The sequence below is a fragment of the Colossoma macropomum genome, unplaced genomic scaffold (assembly GCF_904425465.1).
Source record: "Colossoma macropomum unplaced genomic scaffold, Colossoma_macropomum, whole genome shotgun sequence".
NCBI lineage: Eukaryota > Metazoa > Chordata > Actinopteri > Characiformes > Serrasalmidae > Colossoma > Colossoma macropomum.
The window spans coordinates 2,477,201-2,495,199 of record NW_023494808.1 but is presented as its reverse complement, the minus strand read 5'-3'; the positions used below and the strand labels follow the sequence as shown (position 1 = coordinate 2,495,199).

Sequence of the window (17,999 nt, the reverse complement as noted above, 5' to 3'; positions counted from 1 at the left end):
CCAGTCCATTATCCCTCCTCCACCAAACTTTACTGTTGACTATGTCTTCCAGTAGGTAGCTTTCTAGTAGCTTAGTTTAGATATTTTCTCTCTTGGCAGTAAACCTAACCTAGAATACATTTGAATGACATTAAAACAAACAGCACTGATTTTATGTATGTCATTATATTGGTTAAACAATTTCCAAACTTACCCTTAAGGAAGCACAGTATTATTTGTAGTTACCATTTAAGTTCTGGTTATAACCGTTTGTCAGTTTATAAGCTGTGATTGCTTACTACTGTCTCTGAGTGGATGTGTCCAAGTTCATTGTGGGTGCCTCTTTGCACATCAACCAGCAAGATAATTAATGGTCACTAAAATATTACAGGCATCATGCATACTTGAGAGGACGTCGACCGCGTTGACTACATTCCCTCTTATATTCTTTGACAGAAGCCTTTTATTGTTAAGCCTTTCAGTCTTCCGCCATAGTTAGCTTTAGGAATAGGTTTCCAGTTTTGGTTAGGATAAAGGTTAAACTTCTCTCTAGCAAAAGGATATTTTTAGTCATGTGTGCCGCCCTCGCTGTCGCTGACCCAACCACACATTTACTGCTTTCCACACACACTGTTCCTCACTTCCCATCTCCTTATACCCACAACCTCTGGCCATCAGTCTAAACTATATGTTCTTCGTAAAAGACAGGTCTACTCTTCACTGCTATTACTGTTACTTTCATCACATTTCATCGGCACCTTTTTGAGGAACTAAAATAAATACAGCAACCCAGAACCTTGACTTGAAGTTGTCTAAAACGTTCTGTCCAGCTTCCAGGAATCAGCATGAACACCACAGCGGTGGCACTGACAGCTCTTACTGGTGAGCCCTTCTATCTGTTTTCTTTTCAACTGTTTGTTGCCATTAGTCAAATGCATTTTTACTATGTCTGTCCAGCTTTTATTGGCATCACTGTTCTAGCACTGGATGACTTTCATAGTGTAACAAAGCTTTTTTGAAAGGATAATTACCATCACCAGTATATTGCCTCCCTTGAGTGTACACTGTTAGAAATAAAGGTTCTGTGCAGGTGCATCTTTCCTTCATCAAGGTACAAACAATGTAAATGTTCCCTCAAAGGTACAACAGTGGTTTTGGTCTGATTGTGAACCTTAAATAGGTTGAGATGGGGTGTGTGGAGCAGCTTAGAACATATAATTTCAGTGGATTATGGTACAGTTATGTTCCCTGACTAAAGGTACTGAGATGAACCCTTGAGGTACCACCTCAGTGACAAGAGGGGCACTGCCCCAGTGATAGTTTTGTACCTTGACGTAAGGAAGGAAGGAAGGAAAGAAGTAGTGCTGTTTGTTGTGCTTGTCATGTTCTGTGATTTGGCTTGTTATGTACAGTGCTTTATCTTCTATCTGAAGAGCGAGGAGTTCTGCCACCCCCATCCGTCCATTTTCCCTTTAAAGAACCAACTAAAATGGCAATATGAAATGATGGTTCTATTATTCTTCTCTCCCCCTCTCTCTCAGTTTTACACTCTGTGATGTCTGCAGGAGTCAGAGTGAAAGCACCACTAGGAGGAAACGCTTCGGTCCACTGTCCGTATCAAAGAGGAAGTGAGCTGTACCCAAAATACTTCAGCAAAGGCAGAGAAAAGGTTGAGATGGTGAAAGCGAAGTCCACAACATGGTCCATGGAGGGTAGATTCTCGCTGGAGGATGACAGAGAGAAGAGGGAGTTCACCGTGACCATCAGGAACCTCAGTGTAGATGATACTGGTGTGTACTGGTGTGGAGTGGATGACTGGGGGCCAGACACGCTCACAGAGGTCCTCCTGGATGTAGTGGCACATGTTCTATTCAGCACAGAATCCTCAAACACCCAGAATGGTGAGGAACAGGGATATGTGACAGTTCCCCCCACCGATGTTAGTAAATGCACTGTTAAGTACATTACATTCATTGTGGGTTTGGAAGGAATTTAGTTAGCCTCAAATCTTAGACAGCCAAAAGACACTTTTCTGCTTTCTATTAATTTTATTTCATCTTGAAAAAAGTTTCAATTTCACTTCTGGACTGTACTATACTGGTGTAGACCCTCAGTCCAAGGACCTGCATAGAAACCCAGGGGACTGATAGGTAGAGGTTAAGTTGGACCAGAACATTCTAGAATAGCATTCTGTCAGAACAGAACAATAAAATAAAAGCCTGGAGATGAGACAGGCTGTGTGGAGTCACTACAACATAGAAAGTATCATTTCAGTGGATTATGGTATAGTTATGTTCCCTGACTAAAGGTACTGGGATGTACCCTTGTACCCTTGTACCCTTATATACCCAGTGACAGTATAGTACCTTTATTTCTGAGAATGTAAGTTTGAAGGCAAACTTTGATTTTTGAGCCATATCCAAGATTCACTAAGCATATAGTCTGTCACTGCCAGTATTACTTGGAAAAATTAGGGGTCAGTCATGTTTCGGCATTGACAGATGACATTGCCTGTAGAGTCTTTGGGGTCTGAATATGTGATTTTCTCTTTCTCCCATGAGCTGCTCCCTGTGAATCTACGTTGTCACCAACAGGGCAACAGAACAATATCTCCGCAACAGGTAACTAAGTACAACTACATGTCCTCTACACATTCCGCTCTGTCTCACAGTTGTTTATAGTCCCCATTTGAACTGTATTTGTTCAGTTGAACCAATGGCTCTTGCGGGCTGGTTGGCAGGAGTGCCGCTGTTGTGTGGGATAATAAGTGGAATACTCATTAAGCTTAAGTGGAACAAGGCCAGAAGAACCACAGGTAACTTAGATTCAGTTTTACTGGAAGTAGGAATATAAGTAATGGTCAAATTCAATGTATGCAATTTTAATATAGTTTATCAGCCAAGTCATGTTGTGTTGTGTGTTGTTTTTATTTATTTTATTTATTTATTTATTTATTTTTTTTGTAACACTATTTTAACTACAGGGACACTTCCTACCTCCAGCCACAGCAGAGAGAAAGCAAACAGTGAACATGCAGAGGTAAGATTGAGGTAAAATCAAGACGATTGATACAAAATGAATGACTTTAATGATAATGACAGTGGCAATAACAATGAAGATATCGATGATAATCATGATAATATTTGAGAAGCAGGACGGCACAGTGGTGCTGTAAGAAGGGCCTGGGCTCGATTCCCTGGCCCGGGCGACTAGTATCCTTTCTGTGTGGAGTTCTTCCCATGTCTGGGTTTCCTCCAGTTTTCTCCCACAGTCCAAAGACATAAAGACATGCAGTGAATATGTATGCCTGTGATGGACTGGCGACCTGTCCAGTGTGTTTCCTACTTTCTGCCCAATGAGTGCTGGGATATGCTCCAGCACCCCCTGCGACCCAGGAGGATATTTTGTGTGTGTGTGTGTGTGTGTGCGTGTGTGTGTGTGTGTGTGTGCATATGTATACTTGAGAGGTCATGTACTGATTCAAAATCTGAAATCCTCACTTCCTTTGCAGGAGGACTATGTGAGAATGAAACCCAATGTAACTCAAGTTGACTTGCCTGTAAATGAAGAAGACTCATCTTTATCAGGACCTCATTTGCCCCTAGAGCTACATCAAAAAGGAGCATCAGATCCCCCAACTCCTCAGCAGAGCAATGTTTATGAACACCTCAGAGCAGACTCCCAGCAAGACTCAGTCTATCACACCTTAGATCTAACGTCCAGATGAGATTACGGGTTCTCAAGCCTTTCATGCATGGTGTCCCCATAGGGGATAACTTAAACAGGTCAATCAGGTATTTATAAATATGTGTGTGTGGACCACATGAAACAATGAATAGAATGATATTAAATACTACTTGTATCTTAGAGACAAAACTGAGCATGTTGTTTTCAGTTTTGATAAACAAACAAACAAACAAATACGTTCTACAGTGAGTTCTCCCCAACACCCCCAGCCATCACATGGATTTGTTAAATACCATCCTTAGCACCCCTGATTTAACTCTTAGAAACCTAAAATTTCAGGGGAATTTGTTTTGGTATTTTTGGGGTCAATTACTATTACAATTGCAGTTATAAAGTATTTACATAGGACAGTCACACATGCCATGTGTGGTTATTTTCAGGAGACCCTGGGTTACTCAGATATTCCATTGTTTGACATGTAAATACTAAGAGAAATTTGATATCTTTATGAATTTGGGTCATTTCTGATCAATTTGATTTACTTAGCACCTGCTAAATCTTTGTATTTTTTTAATTAAAGAGATCTTGAAAACAAGTGCAGTTGTAGTTAACTTTGCAGAAATTGTTAGTCTGGAGTGTCTGTGAGCTGAAAGTGCAATAATTTTGATGCTGATTCATTCTGTTGGTTATTATGAGTAAAAATAAACATGGCCGTGGGCCATTAGGCAGCCATGTTTTATTTATTCATGCTCAGTGCTAAAACTCTGATACACAGCAAGTCAGGCTTTATTTTTAATTACAAATTGAGTTGCATATTTAATATCAGATATTTTTAATACTCGAAATCAATGTAAACTGAAAGCCCTTTGTTTATAATATGAAGGCTAAAAGCAGAGATGTAGTATAACAGTAGTGAGTGGGTTTGGGTGATTTTGGAGCTGGATCTCTGGCTGATTGATGGTCACAGGTGGATGAAATCACTCTGGATGGGTGAGGCAGAGTCTGATGAGTGATCCGATGTGTAAATCATGTCGCTGTTTTAACCCTTTGCTGGAATATGAAGGCCAAACAACAGAGCAATAATATCAGGATTTTAGGTGATTTTCTGAGCCAAATTACTCACTGATGCTGATGTCACAGCTCAACGACATCATCCTTGCTAGTTAGAGGTGGGTCTGCTGAATGTCGTGCCATATGGATCATGTTTGTATCTTAAACCGTTCTTAAGTTATGAAGGCTGGAATTGACCTACTGTTACCGTCTCCGGGTCCTAAGGGTTAACTGAATGAAGCACTGATAAGCCAAACCAGGTACTGGATGATAACTACACACTTAAAAAAGATGGTTCTTCAAGGGTTCTTCAGTATAGAAAATGGTTCTATATAGAACCATGAACATGACTCTTCTTTGTTCTTCAGATTGATGGAGAATGTGCTCTAGATGATTCTATAAAGAACCTTTTTGAAAAGTTCTATATTGCACCAAAAAGTGTTCTGTTGTAACAAGCTTAACATTGTAACAATAGATGAAACCTTTTTGGTGCTATATAGAACCCTTTTCAAAACCATATAAAACAGGTTCTCCAACAATGTAAGAACCCTCATGTTATAAAGAACGATTTAATCAGGCAAAGGGTTTTTTGAGTGTTCGTGGTTCTATTTAGAACCATTTTCTTTTCTAAAGAACCCTTGAAGAGCCATCTTTTTTAAGAGTGTACAGTTAATATTTGGCTTGGAAATGGTTTATCAAGAACATGCACATACAAAATCGATACTGTTTGTGTTCATGTTTTTGTATTTATTCAAATGTTTTTGAGCAAAAATGTTCTTAGATACTAAACTGTTGAATTGTAGTCTATGAGCAGAAAAATGCTTAATAAACAATGTATATTCAAAACAACAGGGGTCACAATTATTTTCATCTCTTATAAATGCTTGTGAACAAATTTCCTATTTATATTTCACTTTTTAGGTTCTCCAGTGTGTTCAGGAACTAATTAACCAGTCATCCATGACATCCATGTGTCAGTTATTGGATTTAGAACTTCAGTTCAACCTGTGTAGGGGAAAAATACACTTGCTTCCTTTCCATGCAAGTCAAATGGTCTTTATTGTCATTCCTCCATATAGCTTGTATACACACACACCTTCTAAGCCGCTTATCCTTCATGGGGGAGCTGGAGCCTATCCCAGCATCCAGTGTAAGGCAGGATACACCCTGGACAGGTCACCAGTCCATTGCAGGACAGACATGTACATACACACACACATAGGGGCAATTTAGCATGTCCAATTGGCCTGACTGCATGTTTTTAGACTGTGGGAGGAAACCCACACAGACACAGGGAGAACATGCAAACTTCACACAGACAGGACCCTGGTCACCTGGCCAGGGAATCAAACCCAGGCCCTTCTTGCTATGAGGCGACAGCGCTACCCACTGCGCCACCAGCTTGTATATGTTGGAATGAAATGTCATACTTCAGGTCACATGATGCAACACACAACAGCAGCACTTTACACAGGACTACATAGAATGCAGATAAACAACAGTGTGAAATAAGTGCAGAATGTCTAATAAATACACCAGACAATATAGAAATATACAGAACAATAAATACGACAAAATATATGTAATTGGGCATCATGTATATGTAGACACACATACATATACATTGTTGAAACTGTACAAATAGTTAAAGGATTTAAAGTGCAAGGTGATGGTAAAGGAGTGTGTGATCAGTGGTGGATGTCGGTAAGGTTCTAGATTAGTTCAGGTGTATGTTGGGAGGCATCGGTGCATTCAGTAATCTGACCGCCTCTGAGTCTGGTTTCAGATAGCAAGAGGGCGAAGAATCCATGAGAGGAGTGGGAGGTGTCGCCCACGTTGCTTGCGGTCTTGCGGATGCAGTGGTAGTGGTTGAAGCTGGCAATGGTGGATGAAGATACCTCAATGATCTTCTCAGCTGCCCTTACAATCTGCTGTAGGGTCCTGCGGTCTCAGAACCTGTAGTGAGGACGGGAGGGGGGATTCTTCTTTTTCGCAGGAGGTGAAGTCACTGCTGGGCTTTCTTGGCTAGGCAGGTGGAGGTGAGGGTCCAGATGAGGTTGTTGGTGACACCAAGGAACTTGCAGCTTCTGACTTCCTCCGCAGTTGAACCATTGGTGTGCATGAGAGTGATCATCACACGTCCTCATGAAGTCAACAATCCTCTCTTCTGTCTTGTCAACATTAAGAGAGAGATTGTTGTCTGTGCACCAGTCTGCAGGCCGCTGCACCTCCGCCCACTATACTGACTCGTCAATGTTGCTGATAAGATCCACCTCTATCATCACCAAACTTGATGTGATTTGAGCTATACACTTAAAAATGATCGTTCTTCAAAGGTTCTTTAATAAAGAAAATGATTCTATGTAGAAATATGAACACCCAAAGAACCCTTTACATGATTTAATGGGTTCTTTGCATCAGGAAAGCGTTCTTCAGATTGATGGAGAATGTGTTGAACATGTTGAAAAGGGTTCTAAGTAGCACCAAAAAGGGTTCTTCTATTGTTACAGGCATCATAACAATAGAAGAAACCTTTTTGGTGCTATATAGAACTCTTTTCAAAAAGGTTCTATATAGAACAATCTACACACACTGTTTAATCGTGCAAATGGTTCTTTGAGTTGTCATGGTTCTTTCTAGAACCTTTTTCTGATGCAAAGAACCCTTCAAGAACCATCTTTTTTAAGTGCGGACCTTGCAGCACAGTCATGACTCAACAGTGTGAATAGCAGAGGACTGAGCACACATCCCTGGGGGGCACCAGTGTTCAGGGTGCTGGTGCTCAACATGGTCTACCAGTCAGGATGTCCAGGATCCAGTTGCAGAATGAGGTGTTCAGGCCCAGCTCAGCTTGCTGTGCTATGATTGTGTTGAATGCTGAACTGAAGTCTATGAGCAACATTCTCACGAAATTTTATGTCCAGTTGGGTCAGTGAGAGGTGAATTGCAGAGAATATGGCGTCCTCTGTTCCAGTTACTGTCCTCTAGACCACTTAAGATCTGAAATGGATCCAATGTGGAAGGAAAACTGCTCTTCATGTGTTTCATGACCAACTGCTCAAAGCACTTCATGATGACAGGAGTGAGTGCTACGGGTTGGTAGTCAGTGAGGTGAGACAGATTTTTTTTCAGTGCAGGGATGATGGTGGCTGTTTTGAAGCACTCCAGGGCAACTGCTTGGCTCAGAGATGATAATCTTATTTAGAACGGCATATCTACAGCACATGATGCTGTACATGTGAGACAGACTGTTATGACTTGTAAAATTCATGTTATCCTGACATTAAGAAAATAAATATTTCAGATTTCACATTTAAACTTGTTTCTTTTTGTACCATGCATGAATTTTGAATTACTTTCTTACTTTCTCATACATAATAAATCAAAAATATACTGATTATGTATGAGATCAAATAAATACAGGGTGATTCAAAAAGAATCATCTGATTTCAAAATTTCACTTGTATCTTAATCATTAATCATTACAGAACAATGCAGTAAATTGTAAATTATTTGAGTGAGTATGAAGTTTATGTAATTTTACAAGGTCTCAGTATGAACCACCTCCAGCTGTACGGACACATCAACGCCATAGTCAAATTCATCCCATACTTGATTGAGCATGTCGGGTGTCACTGCACTCACGGCTCTTTCAGTGCGATTTCGGAGATCATCCAGTGTTGTGGAACCAACGACGAACGCTCTGAGCTGTTGGAGCTTCACTGCCCATGAAAATCACATTGCACAGTTATGACTGATTCACTCTTATTGAAGTGGAGAACGCTTTCTGCTCAGGGGTCGCATCTCCTCACAGACTGAAGGGAGCCATCTTCCACTGACAGTCAGAAACTCTACGACCACCTCTTTCAATTGGATTGTGATTGGTTCCTAGGCGCCTCACGTTTGTGAAAATATGGCTCTTTGAAATTGGATAAATCTTTTTGAATCACCCTGTATAATGCCAATTATGTTTAAATGAAGACAAATAGGGTAAACTGTGAGGACAATGAAGAAAAGTATAAGCAGCTATAGCGAGTGAGAAAATGTAGGATCATGGAAGGTGCGAAATATAGGGGGTCCTGTTGGGTCTGGGTGTCCTAATTAACCTCCCGGGTCCCTGACAATAAACTTAATGACATTATGCTGTACGGTAGCGAAAAACAAACACTATAATACAAATCCAGGGTCTTTATTTAGCCTGTTTCACCCACAATTGGCATTTCGGTTTTCAATATTCCTACCCGACTAGAGATGCAGCACTCCTCAGAGAGGCGCTGTCTCGAATTGGTTGGTCCTTCATAGCCTAGCAACTGTAACCTTGACCAGAATATTTCAAAAAACATTACATTTTGCCAAAGCATATTTCTAAATCTGCATATTTCTAAATCTAAGTTCCCAAGAAATTTCCCAAGAGATCGGTCGAAAGAGTGAATTGTTAGTCATTTCTCAAACCAAAGACAAAAGAGGAAGTGTGTGCGATTAATTAAAGTGTAGAACACAAGAAACTAACTAGAAAAAGTGTTTCCTAAAGAAGAAGTATTAGTTGTTAGTAGCCTGCCACTGCTGAAGTAGCCAGCCAACCTGAGCCCCCCAAAAACCAGGGGGTATTTTTGCACAGTGGGGTCATGAATACAAAAGTCAAATGATTCTAAGTTTCCCTGCAGTTTGATTTCTATCATATTCACACGGTGAATATGTGTGCATGAGGCCTTTGAGTCGTTTGCCCCCGCAGTGCCTGTGTGCACTTTCTTTTATCTGTGCTATTTTTAAACAGTGCTTGCATGTTGTCTGAATATGTGAATGTGTCAGACATTGAGTCTCTCTGCACATCAACCAGCAGGATGATGAAAGGTCACCAAAGGTTTTTGCTCTCCTTCTGAGGATGAGTCAGATTTAGGGTAAAGTTTAGAGAGATAGTATGACAAAGCAGTGGATCCTCACCATCACAGTAAAGTCCATAACCATTTACCATGCAACTTAGTAGGCCAGCATACCAGCATGTAGAAGGGTCATGAAGCATGAGCATGTGCACCTGGTGCTCGCTCACTCACCCAGCCAGCTTTTCAGGCACCCTCGTGCTCACTTCCTCTCCTTACCCAACCTTTTACTGACAGTCTGCACTGTATGTTCTTGGAGGCAGAAAGAAAAACGCTGCGGTTGACTTGGTTACGCTGAAGGTTTGTGTCTACTTTTTGCTGCTATTAGTCTGTATTTCTTTTCTTCAAGAAAGAATTAAAATAATACGGCAAATCAATAATAGTAATAATTAATAAAAACAATAATTGGTTTGTTTCTAAGTCGTCTGAATGTTTTATTCATTTATAGGCAACAGCATGAACATCACAGCCGTGGCCTTGCCTCTTCTTGCAGGTGAGTTCTTTCATCTGTTCTCTTTCATCTTTCAGAATTCAGAACTGCCTGTCTACCGTCAAATACATTTTAACCCTTAAATGGCCAGAATCCACCAGTGGGCCCAAAGTTTTATTGTGTTTCGTTGTAGAATTCTGTAACTGAAGAATAGCTCAGCCAGTTTGCCCTGAAGTCCCTGTAATTACTGGATAATAAGCCTTAGTATGTATTAAGCCTGGGATTTTAGGGTTAGGTTTTAGGGACTATCTCTTCTATAACATCCTTATTCTAGGATGAAAGTGACCCTTCCCACTTACACTGTAACTTCAAGGGATTTTTACCTTTTGGCTATAGAAGGATACATTTTATACCCGTTCCCTCCAACCTATCATACTCACAAAGTACCAGCTATCATCACACTATGTTCTTAATTATTATTTTCTCTCTCTTTTTCAGTTTTACACTGCGTGATGTCCATAGGAGTCAGAGTGAAAGCACCACGAGGAGGAAACGCTTCTGTCCGCTGTCCATACCACAGAGGAAGTGAGCTGTACCCAAAATACTTCAGCAAAGGCAGAGAAAAAGTCGAGATGGTGAAAGCGAAGTCCACAACATGGTCCATGGAGGGTAGATTCTCTCTAGAGGATGACAGAGAGAAGAGGGAGTTCACTGTGACCATCAGGAACCTCAGTGTAAATGATGCTGGTCTGTACTGGTGCGGAGTGGACGACTGGGGGCCAGACACACTCACAGAGGTCAACCTAGATGTAGTGCAAGGTATTCTATTCAGTATAGAATCCTCAAACACCCAGAATGGTGAGGAACTGATGTTTGATATTGACCTTTTGCTCTTCACATCCAACTCTGTGTAGCTTATCTCACCCTTAAGTGACCACAATGTCATCAATGGCCTTAAAATCTCTGACTAGGATTTTTCTTCTTGTCAACTGAAAAAGATAAAATACATAACTTCAACATAGTATAAACAAAATACGTCACGTTCTTGTCCTTCAGTTTACTTGCTGCTGGCGATAATTATTGCTATATTGATGCAGTTTAATTCCATGCAGCAAGGAGAGTGGAGCAAAATCTTGGGTGGAGATATTGTGTAGTTAAATGGGTTAAAGTAGAACATCCTTCTAATTATCTTCTCATATTCCCATAGAAACATCATCTGCAGCTCCTTTTTAATAAAGATGATTCTTAAGATTTAGCCACGTTTTGATTACTGAGCTGTGTGCATGAATTACAGAATTCCCTCCTGTATTATTTGTATCTCTTTCTTGGTGCCTGTAATATAGCTCCATTTCAACTCATGTAAATATGGCTACGTTCACATTACGAGGCTGAAGTGCGACAAACCCAGTTTTTTGCCCTAATGTGACTCAGATCTGATGTTTTCAGGGCTGTGTGGACACAAATCTGATCTTTTCAAATCAGACCTGAGCCACCTTCATATGTGGTCCTAGATCTGATACGTATCCGATTCGTGGCCATGTGACCTTAATGTGACGCTCAGATCGGAATTCATGTGCTTTTTTTCCACTGCGCCATCATTCGGCATTGCCATGGCAACAGCGTCGAACAGAAGTTAAAGCCTGTAAACGGTGGAAAAGCAGCTCATCTCACCTTTTTCTCCTTCGTCTCGCTCTAATAATGAAGCTGAGAGCTGATCAGAGTTAATGATCTTCTCAGCGAAGCTCGTTCTGCTCGTTAGTTTGTGCTGATGATGCAGTGATTCATTCACGTGACAGTACTGAGTAGGATGTGCTCATGAGGGTCGTTTCAGGATGCCAGTTCGTTCATATTAATGACAGATTTGAGTCACTTACCTAAACGAGTGTGAACCATTGTGTCAGACAGATCGGATTTGAGCAAAAAATCGGATTTGAACCATAAAACTTGTAATGTGAACGTAGCCTTAGAGTGATTCTCTCAGGGGTAACACTGTGATACAGGTCTCCAAACAGGTGCAGGAGCCCAAAGAGATCATGCATAAAAGTGCAAAAAAATTCCTCAAACATCCCCACAGTCTGCATCACAGATAATTTATGTATAACTCATGTCATTTGTAAACGTCATGATTAAATATTGGTTCATGTGTGCCTTACAAAGTAATGTTAATACCAGATTAGTTCACAATAACTATTAAGTAACAGTTACTAGACGTCTTATAAACTAATATGATCAAATATTATAAAGTGTTCCCTATTTTTTTAATAAAAAATATTCATGGATGAGACTATAAATCACATAGCGGTGTGTTTTTGTTACTCTAATACACCTGATAAGCTCTTACTGATACAAACTGCTGTCTGACTAAATCTTGCACACACTCAGAAAAACAATCCTAGTGCATCCAACAATAAAGGAAGCCTTATGCACCTTTTATATTGTGACTGGTGAAGGAATGATCTAAATCAATTCAGTGGACACAAGGCTGGTCCCCTGGTTCTGAGAGGGGAGGATTTAACATAGGAAACATGATAGCAAAGTGAGAGCTAAGCTAATATGTGTCACTCTGGCTGAGGTAAACATCTGAACTATTGTGCATTGCATGATTTACAGCAATCTTTGTGTGACTCTCTTTAGCTTCTCTCCTCACCACATCATCTCCATTCACATCAATGTGGACAGGACGAAACAAGCTACCACAGAACATCGAGTTGTCTCACATAAGTAAGTTCATCTGTATGCCCCCAAACACAACCTGCCTTTTTTCTTCAAACCACCATTTGTCACGTTATTCCACAGTTTGTCTAGTTCAGGGGCCTCAGACTTAGTTCTCTGCAGAGAGTAGTGTTTTGTCTCTTCTGACACTCTGAATAGCTGGCGTGTTGAATCTGGTGTGTTTAATGAGATTTCCAGTGCAGTGCTCCTTAGATGTATCACCATACATAGTTAGTTCTAATCCTAATCTAACATTTCTTGTTCAGTTAAGGATCATCTTAAGAAGTCCTCGATTAGTTTAGGTCAGTTTTGAGTTGGAAAGGAAATCTGCAAGATGGTTTAATTCCAGGAGGGGAGTTGCTGATCACTGCTCTCAAGTATGACTTTGCTAACTGGCACCTAAGTTCTAGAGAAAGAACAAAGTTGTGTGTCTGTGGTTGTTGTGTGCTAAAAGCAAGAGGCTGCACAAAGGAATAAATATATTCAGACAATTAATAACCGAGTTTATTGCAAAGCTGTTGGTGATTACAGCTTTGAGACATCTGTGGTAAGATAAAATTAGCTATTTGCAGCATTGTGGTTCAGTCGTCATGGCAAACCATCTTCATCTCCCCAAGTATACCATGGTCCATGTATACAATATTCCCTCAGTTTGCGATGGGATTCATGGCAGGGGATTGGCAAGCCCATGTAAGCACATTCACTTTCTTGTTGATAAGTCCGCCTTAATTCTTTTTTTTGGCTGTATCATTGACAAGGTTTGGGTGAAATTCATGAAATTATTTTGTCAGCCAATCGTGTGGCATCAGTGCATAAAATCATGCAGATGCAGGCCAGCAGTTTTAGGTAATGTTCACATCAACCATCAAAATAGAGAAGAAATGTGATCTCAGTGATTTTGACCGTGATATGATGCTGGTGATGTTGGACAGTATTTCTAAAACTGCTGATCTCCTGGGATTTTCAAACACAACGGTCACTAGAGTTACCCAGAATGGTCCAATAAAGAAACAAACATCCAGTGAGCGGCAGTTCTGTGAATGGAAATGTTTTGTTGATGAGAGAGGTCAGCAGAGAATGGCCTAACTGGTTTGAGCTGACAGAAAAGCTATGGTATCTCAGATAACCACTTTGTACAGTTGTGGTCAGCAGAACACCTTGAGACAAATGGTCTATAACAGCAGAAGACCACATTGGGTTCCACTTCTATCAGCCATGAACAGAAAGCTGGTCAGAATGTGGCACCAACAGCATGAATCCATGGACCCAGCCTCTTTTGTGTAACCAGTCCAGGCTGGTGGAGGTGGTGTAATGGTGTGGGAAATGTTTTCTTGGAACACTTTGGGCCTGTTAATACAAATCAATCATCGCTTGAATGCCACAGCCTATTTGAGTGTTGTTGTTGACCATGTGCATCCCTTCATGTCCACGATTTACCATCCTTTAATGGTTGCTTCCAGCATGATGATGCACCATGTCACAAAGTAAAAGTCAACTCGTTTCATGAACATGACAATGAGTTCAGTGTACTTCAGTGGCCTTCCCAGTGACCGAACCTGAATCCAACAGAACACCTTTGGGATTTGGTAGAACAAGAGATTTGCAGCATGAAAGCACATCTGAAAAATCTGCAGTAATTGCATAATGCCGTCTTGTTAACATGGACCGGAATCTCAAAGGAATGTTTCCTTGTGGAATTAATGCCATGAAAAACTGAGGCTCTTGTGAGAGCAAAGGGAGGCCCTACCCAGTCTTAGTATAGTGTTTCTAAATGTGTGTGGTTATTGTACATTAAATAAAAAAAGTGTATGAAGACTTGTTTTCCCTCACTTTATATGTAAATGCAATAAGGTACAATCCAAACTCACACTTATTTCAGATATATGCTCTTAGGGGTGCATCCACAGGCTGCTGACTGTACAGTGAGTAGGAGCTCTCTTAGTAATAGGGTAGGATGACCCACGTCCATACCGGGTTAACTCAACTGACAAGCACCACACCAAACACATTCATTTCTAAGTTTAGATCACTCCAGGGGACCATATTTTGTTTGTAGTCCTTCTTATATTTGATTTGTTTGTTAAATTATTCTTTCAGATCGATCTGCTTATCTTGGAGGCTCCCTGGCTGCAGTTGTGCTGTTGTGTGGAATCATGAGTGCCATCTTTGTTATGCTTAAGAGGAAAAATGCAAAAAGAGCAAAAGGTATTTTATAAAACACATATGCATTCTTACCTGCATATTAGTTGTATTTTTGTTTTGTAATTAAAAGCTGAAATACTTATTTCCGTAGACCCTACACTGCCAGGGACAAGCATCAAATCCAACAGGGTGAGTAGACAATGCCTTCTTTAACAGGATGTGCAATGTGTGTATGCCTGTGTATGTGAATCAGGGCTTCTGTTGTTCAATGAATACTGATATTTGACAGGTAAAAACAGTGCAAGACCAGCTTTTAAATAAATATAACCCTGCAGTCATGCCATTTTCTGCCGTTCTGGAGAAGACATCCCTCCTGTACTACCATTTTTTTTCCGAAGCACTGTCTAAATAGGTTTTATTTCATTATTAACAAGGGGCAACACACTTTTTTGCTGATCTAATATTTAGTAGAAACATTAGCTATTGCGATAAAGCAAAGACAAGTGGATTGAAATTCTCACAGGTTCACAGTTTGAGCTGCAGTGCTTCAGTTCAAAACTGCCTTTGTGATTCGCAAACAATTCAAACACTGCGCTACCTCAGCCCCAGTGTTATCATGTGACATTGTGGTCATGTTGTCACATTGTGGTCATATGGTTACTGACATTATCATGTGACTCACCTCCCTATTTGGATTCTGTGCTATTTCCAGGCTAGATTACTAACAGCATCCATCAGATTCTTTATTTTCTCCAATATTCGATCCAGCATTTTCTGATGATGCTGATCAGATATCAATACCCAACCGTCTCTAGTTTTAGGATCTTTGAATTAGCAGTAAATTTTTAATCCAATTCAGGTAAATTCAGTACAACGATATTGTTATTATACTGGTAAAGTATAACAAAAAGCTTTTGCATTGTTTTCTTGGTGTAACATGTATGGTAAACACAACAGTACAAAGACATACTTAGGACAGATACCATTAGTAGGTGATAACAAGGCATTATAAGTAGACAAAAAAATGTGCTAAATGATGGTAGTACTGGGAGATTCACTCGAAAGAGGCCCCGAATATTCTGTAATAACTCTCGCTAGGATGAAGGAATCTGAACGAAACAACATGCAATGTGCTCCTCAGTTTATGGAGCTTTGAACAAGCCAGGGTGCCCATGTGTCGAAGCGATGAGGTAGGCGCCGGACAGCCGTTCCAACGTTTAACCTCCGTTTGCATTCCGGGTGCAGACCCCCATACCCCTTCATGTGTGTGGCAGAAAATGGAAATCAATTCCAGCATTGCATGTAATGCAATCGATTACACATACGTCAAGATATGTAGCAATTTTTTGGTTCAGATTGCTTCATCCTAACAAGAGTTACAACAGAATATTCAGGGCCTCTTTCGAGTGAAACTCCCTGTAGTTTTGCACTTGTAGTGACTCATCACGTATTAGAGTCTATACCAACCCACGCATTACAGTCGACACATGCATGAATTGAATATTTCACAGTGTTATAAGAGTCTATGAATTACTGTTACAGTAGATGTAGCCATTTTTGCACAAGGTAGTCCCAACTGAATCCCATCTTACACTGATGTCCATTGACAGGAATGATAACGGATAACAGTGTAATAGGTACTGTTTTCTTGTTGCTTTCAGGACAGCTTCTTCGATGAGGACATTTTCCCAACAAATGCCAGCTCTTCGGCCACCAACCACAGGCCCGGATTCAGTCCTGTATGATACTCCAGACCCCAATCAACCCCTTCCCATCCATCAACCTCACTCAATCCTGAGACCGTCTGCAAGAGGCCAAGTTGCACGCCCTGAGTCTGTGGTGTATTACCTAATTAGCCTACCCAAAGCCCCTCCAGATGATGCAACACCTTTTGCTTCAGCAGAAACAACTTCCCTTCACTACGCCACTGCCAACTTTGTGCGAAGTTCACATGCAGTCAATGACAGTCCTGCCTTCAGCGGGAAGCCACGTGACGTCTACGCCACCATCCAGCAGCGCAAAGACGGTGATAGGGTGGCATCAGTGAGCTACTGCGAGACAGCTTCCGATGAAACTAGGCCTCTGTGACTCCGTGATTTCGGTGATCTTATCTTTAAGTGCAAGAAAATGATGGTTTGTGACAGAATAATCTGAATATACCTGAAACTGAAATTACTGTAAACACAAACCATAAATGGGTTCTCATCTCTGATTCGTCTTTCTGGCGCTCTGAGTTGAAATGGGAAGAGGCTAACCCCAGGAGGAAAAGGGCTCGCTGTTGTATAACCCAGGAAGTTTCAGAGGTTATCCACATTTACCAACTGAATCAACCTTTCCAGTTTCACACAGGCTTCTGTGACTCTACTCTTAGACGAACAGGAACTTCAGATAATAGTTGCAGGCCTACAAAAGGCCCAAAGCACATTGGGAAATGTAGTTCTGCACGTTAAAAATAAAAAATTAAATAAATGAATAGTAATATTGTTAATTTGATATGGCTAGAAACGGATATAATTTTAAATACATAACATCAAATTAGTGACTTGGTTATGGAATAGTTTAAAGATTATTTTATTTAATTTATTTATGTAAATGAAAGAGTTTGGCATAGTTTGCAACACTGTTTGTAGACAATATTTGCAAATGATGTCACAAACTCCCTCTCCTGGGTCTGCGCGGTACTGCACCTGACTAGTCATAGAGCACTTTGGGAAATGTAGTTGTGCACTTTGAAAAAATAAAAATAAATAAATAGTTATTGTTAGTTTGATATTGCTAGAAATGGATGTAGTTTTTAAGTACATAAGATCTGATTTGATTATGGGATGTTTTAACAATGTCATTTTTATTTTTGCTTATTTATCTGAATGAAAGAGTTTGGCATAGTTGGCAACACTGTTTGTAGACAATATTTGTAACCTCTACTAGCTCTGTCCATCACCTGAATCACATCAGAGGTCCATCTGTCCCTAATCCTGGACTTTTGTCTCTTGTACATGTCATCGCTGCCTATAAACAACAATCTCAAAACGGTAACTTTTGCAGAAGAAGACAAAAATCTTCTTTATTTTTAATAAGTCAATGTAAAGAGATTTAATTACAATTAGTTTTGTAGCATTTTT

The 17,999-nt window shown here is 40.4% G+C and overlaps 2 protein-coding genes across 3 annotated transcripts; both read left to right on the top strand.

Moving 5' to 3' along the window:
- Positions 1-472: 472 nt before the first annotated feature.
- Positions 473-2,285, top strand: LOC118798152 (CMRF35-like molecule 7). Of its 2 annotated transcripts, none has more exons than XM_036557506.1 (2): positions 473-861; positions 1,545-2,285. In XM_036557506.1, the coding sequence occupies exons 1-2, from the start codon at positions 825-827 to the stop codon at positions 1,973-1,975; spliced, it is 468 nt and encodes a 155-aa protein (XP_036413399.1). In that variant the 5' UTR covers positions 473-824; the 3' UTR covers positions 1,976-2,285. The 2 variants fall into 2 exon arrangements, with proteins under 2 accessions (XP_036413399.1, XP_036413398.1); XM_036557505.1 differs by having other exon boundaries at positions 1,521-2,285.
- Positions 2,286-9,715: 7,430 nt separating this feature from the next.
- On the top strand, positions 9,716-16,649 carry LOC118798266 (CMRF35-like molecule 7). The gene is made up of 6 exons (XM_036557671.1): positions 9,716-9,893; positions 10,042-10,086; positions 10,522-10,881; positions 12,658-12,744; positions 14,833-15,066; positions 16,539-16,649. The coding sequence occupies exons 2-5, from the start codon at positions 10,050-10,052 to the stop codon at positions 14,949-14,951; spliced, it is 603 nt and encodes a 200-aa protein (XP_036413564.1). The 5' UTR covers positions 9,716-9,893; positions 10,042-10,049; the 3' UTR covers positions 14,952-15,066; positions 16,539-16,649.
- The last annotated feature ends 1,350 nt before the right edge of the window (positions 16,650-17,999 follow it).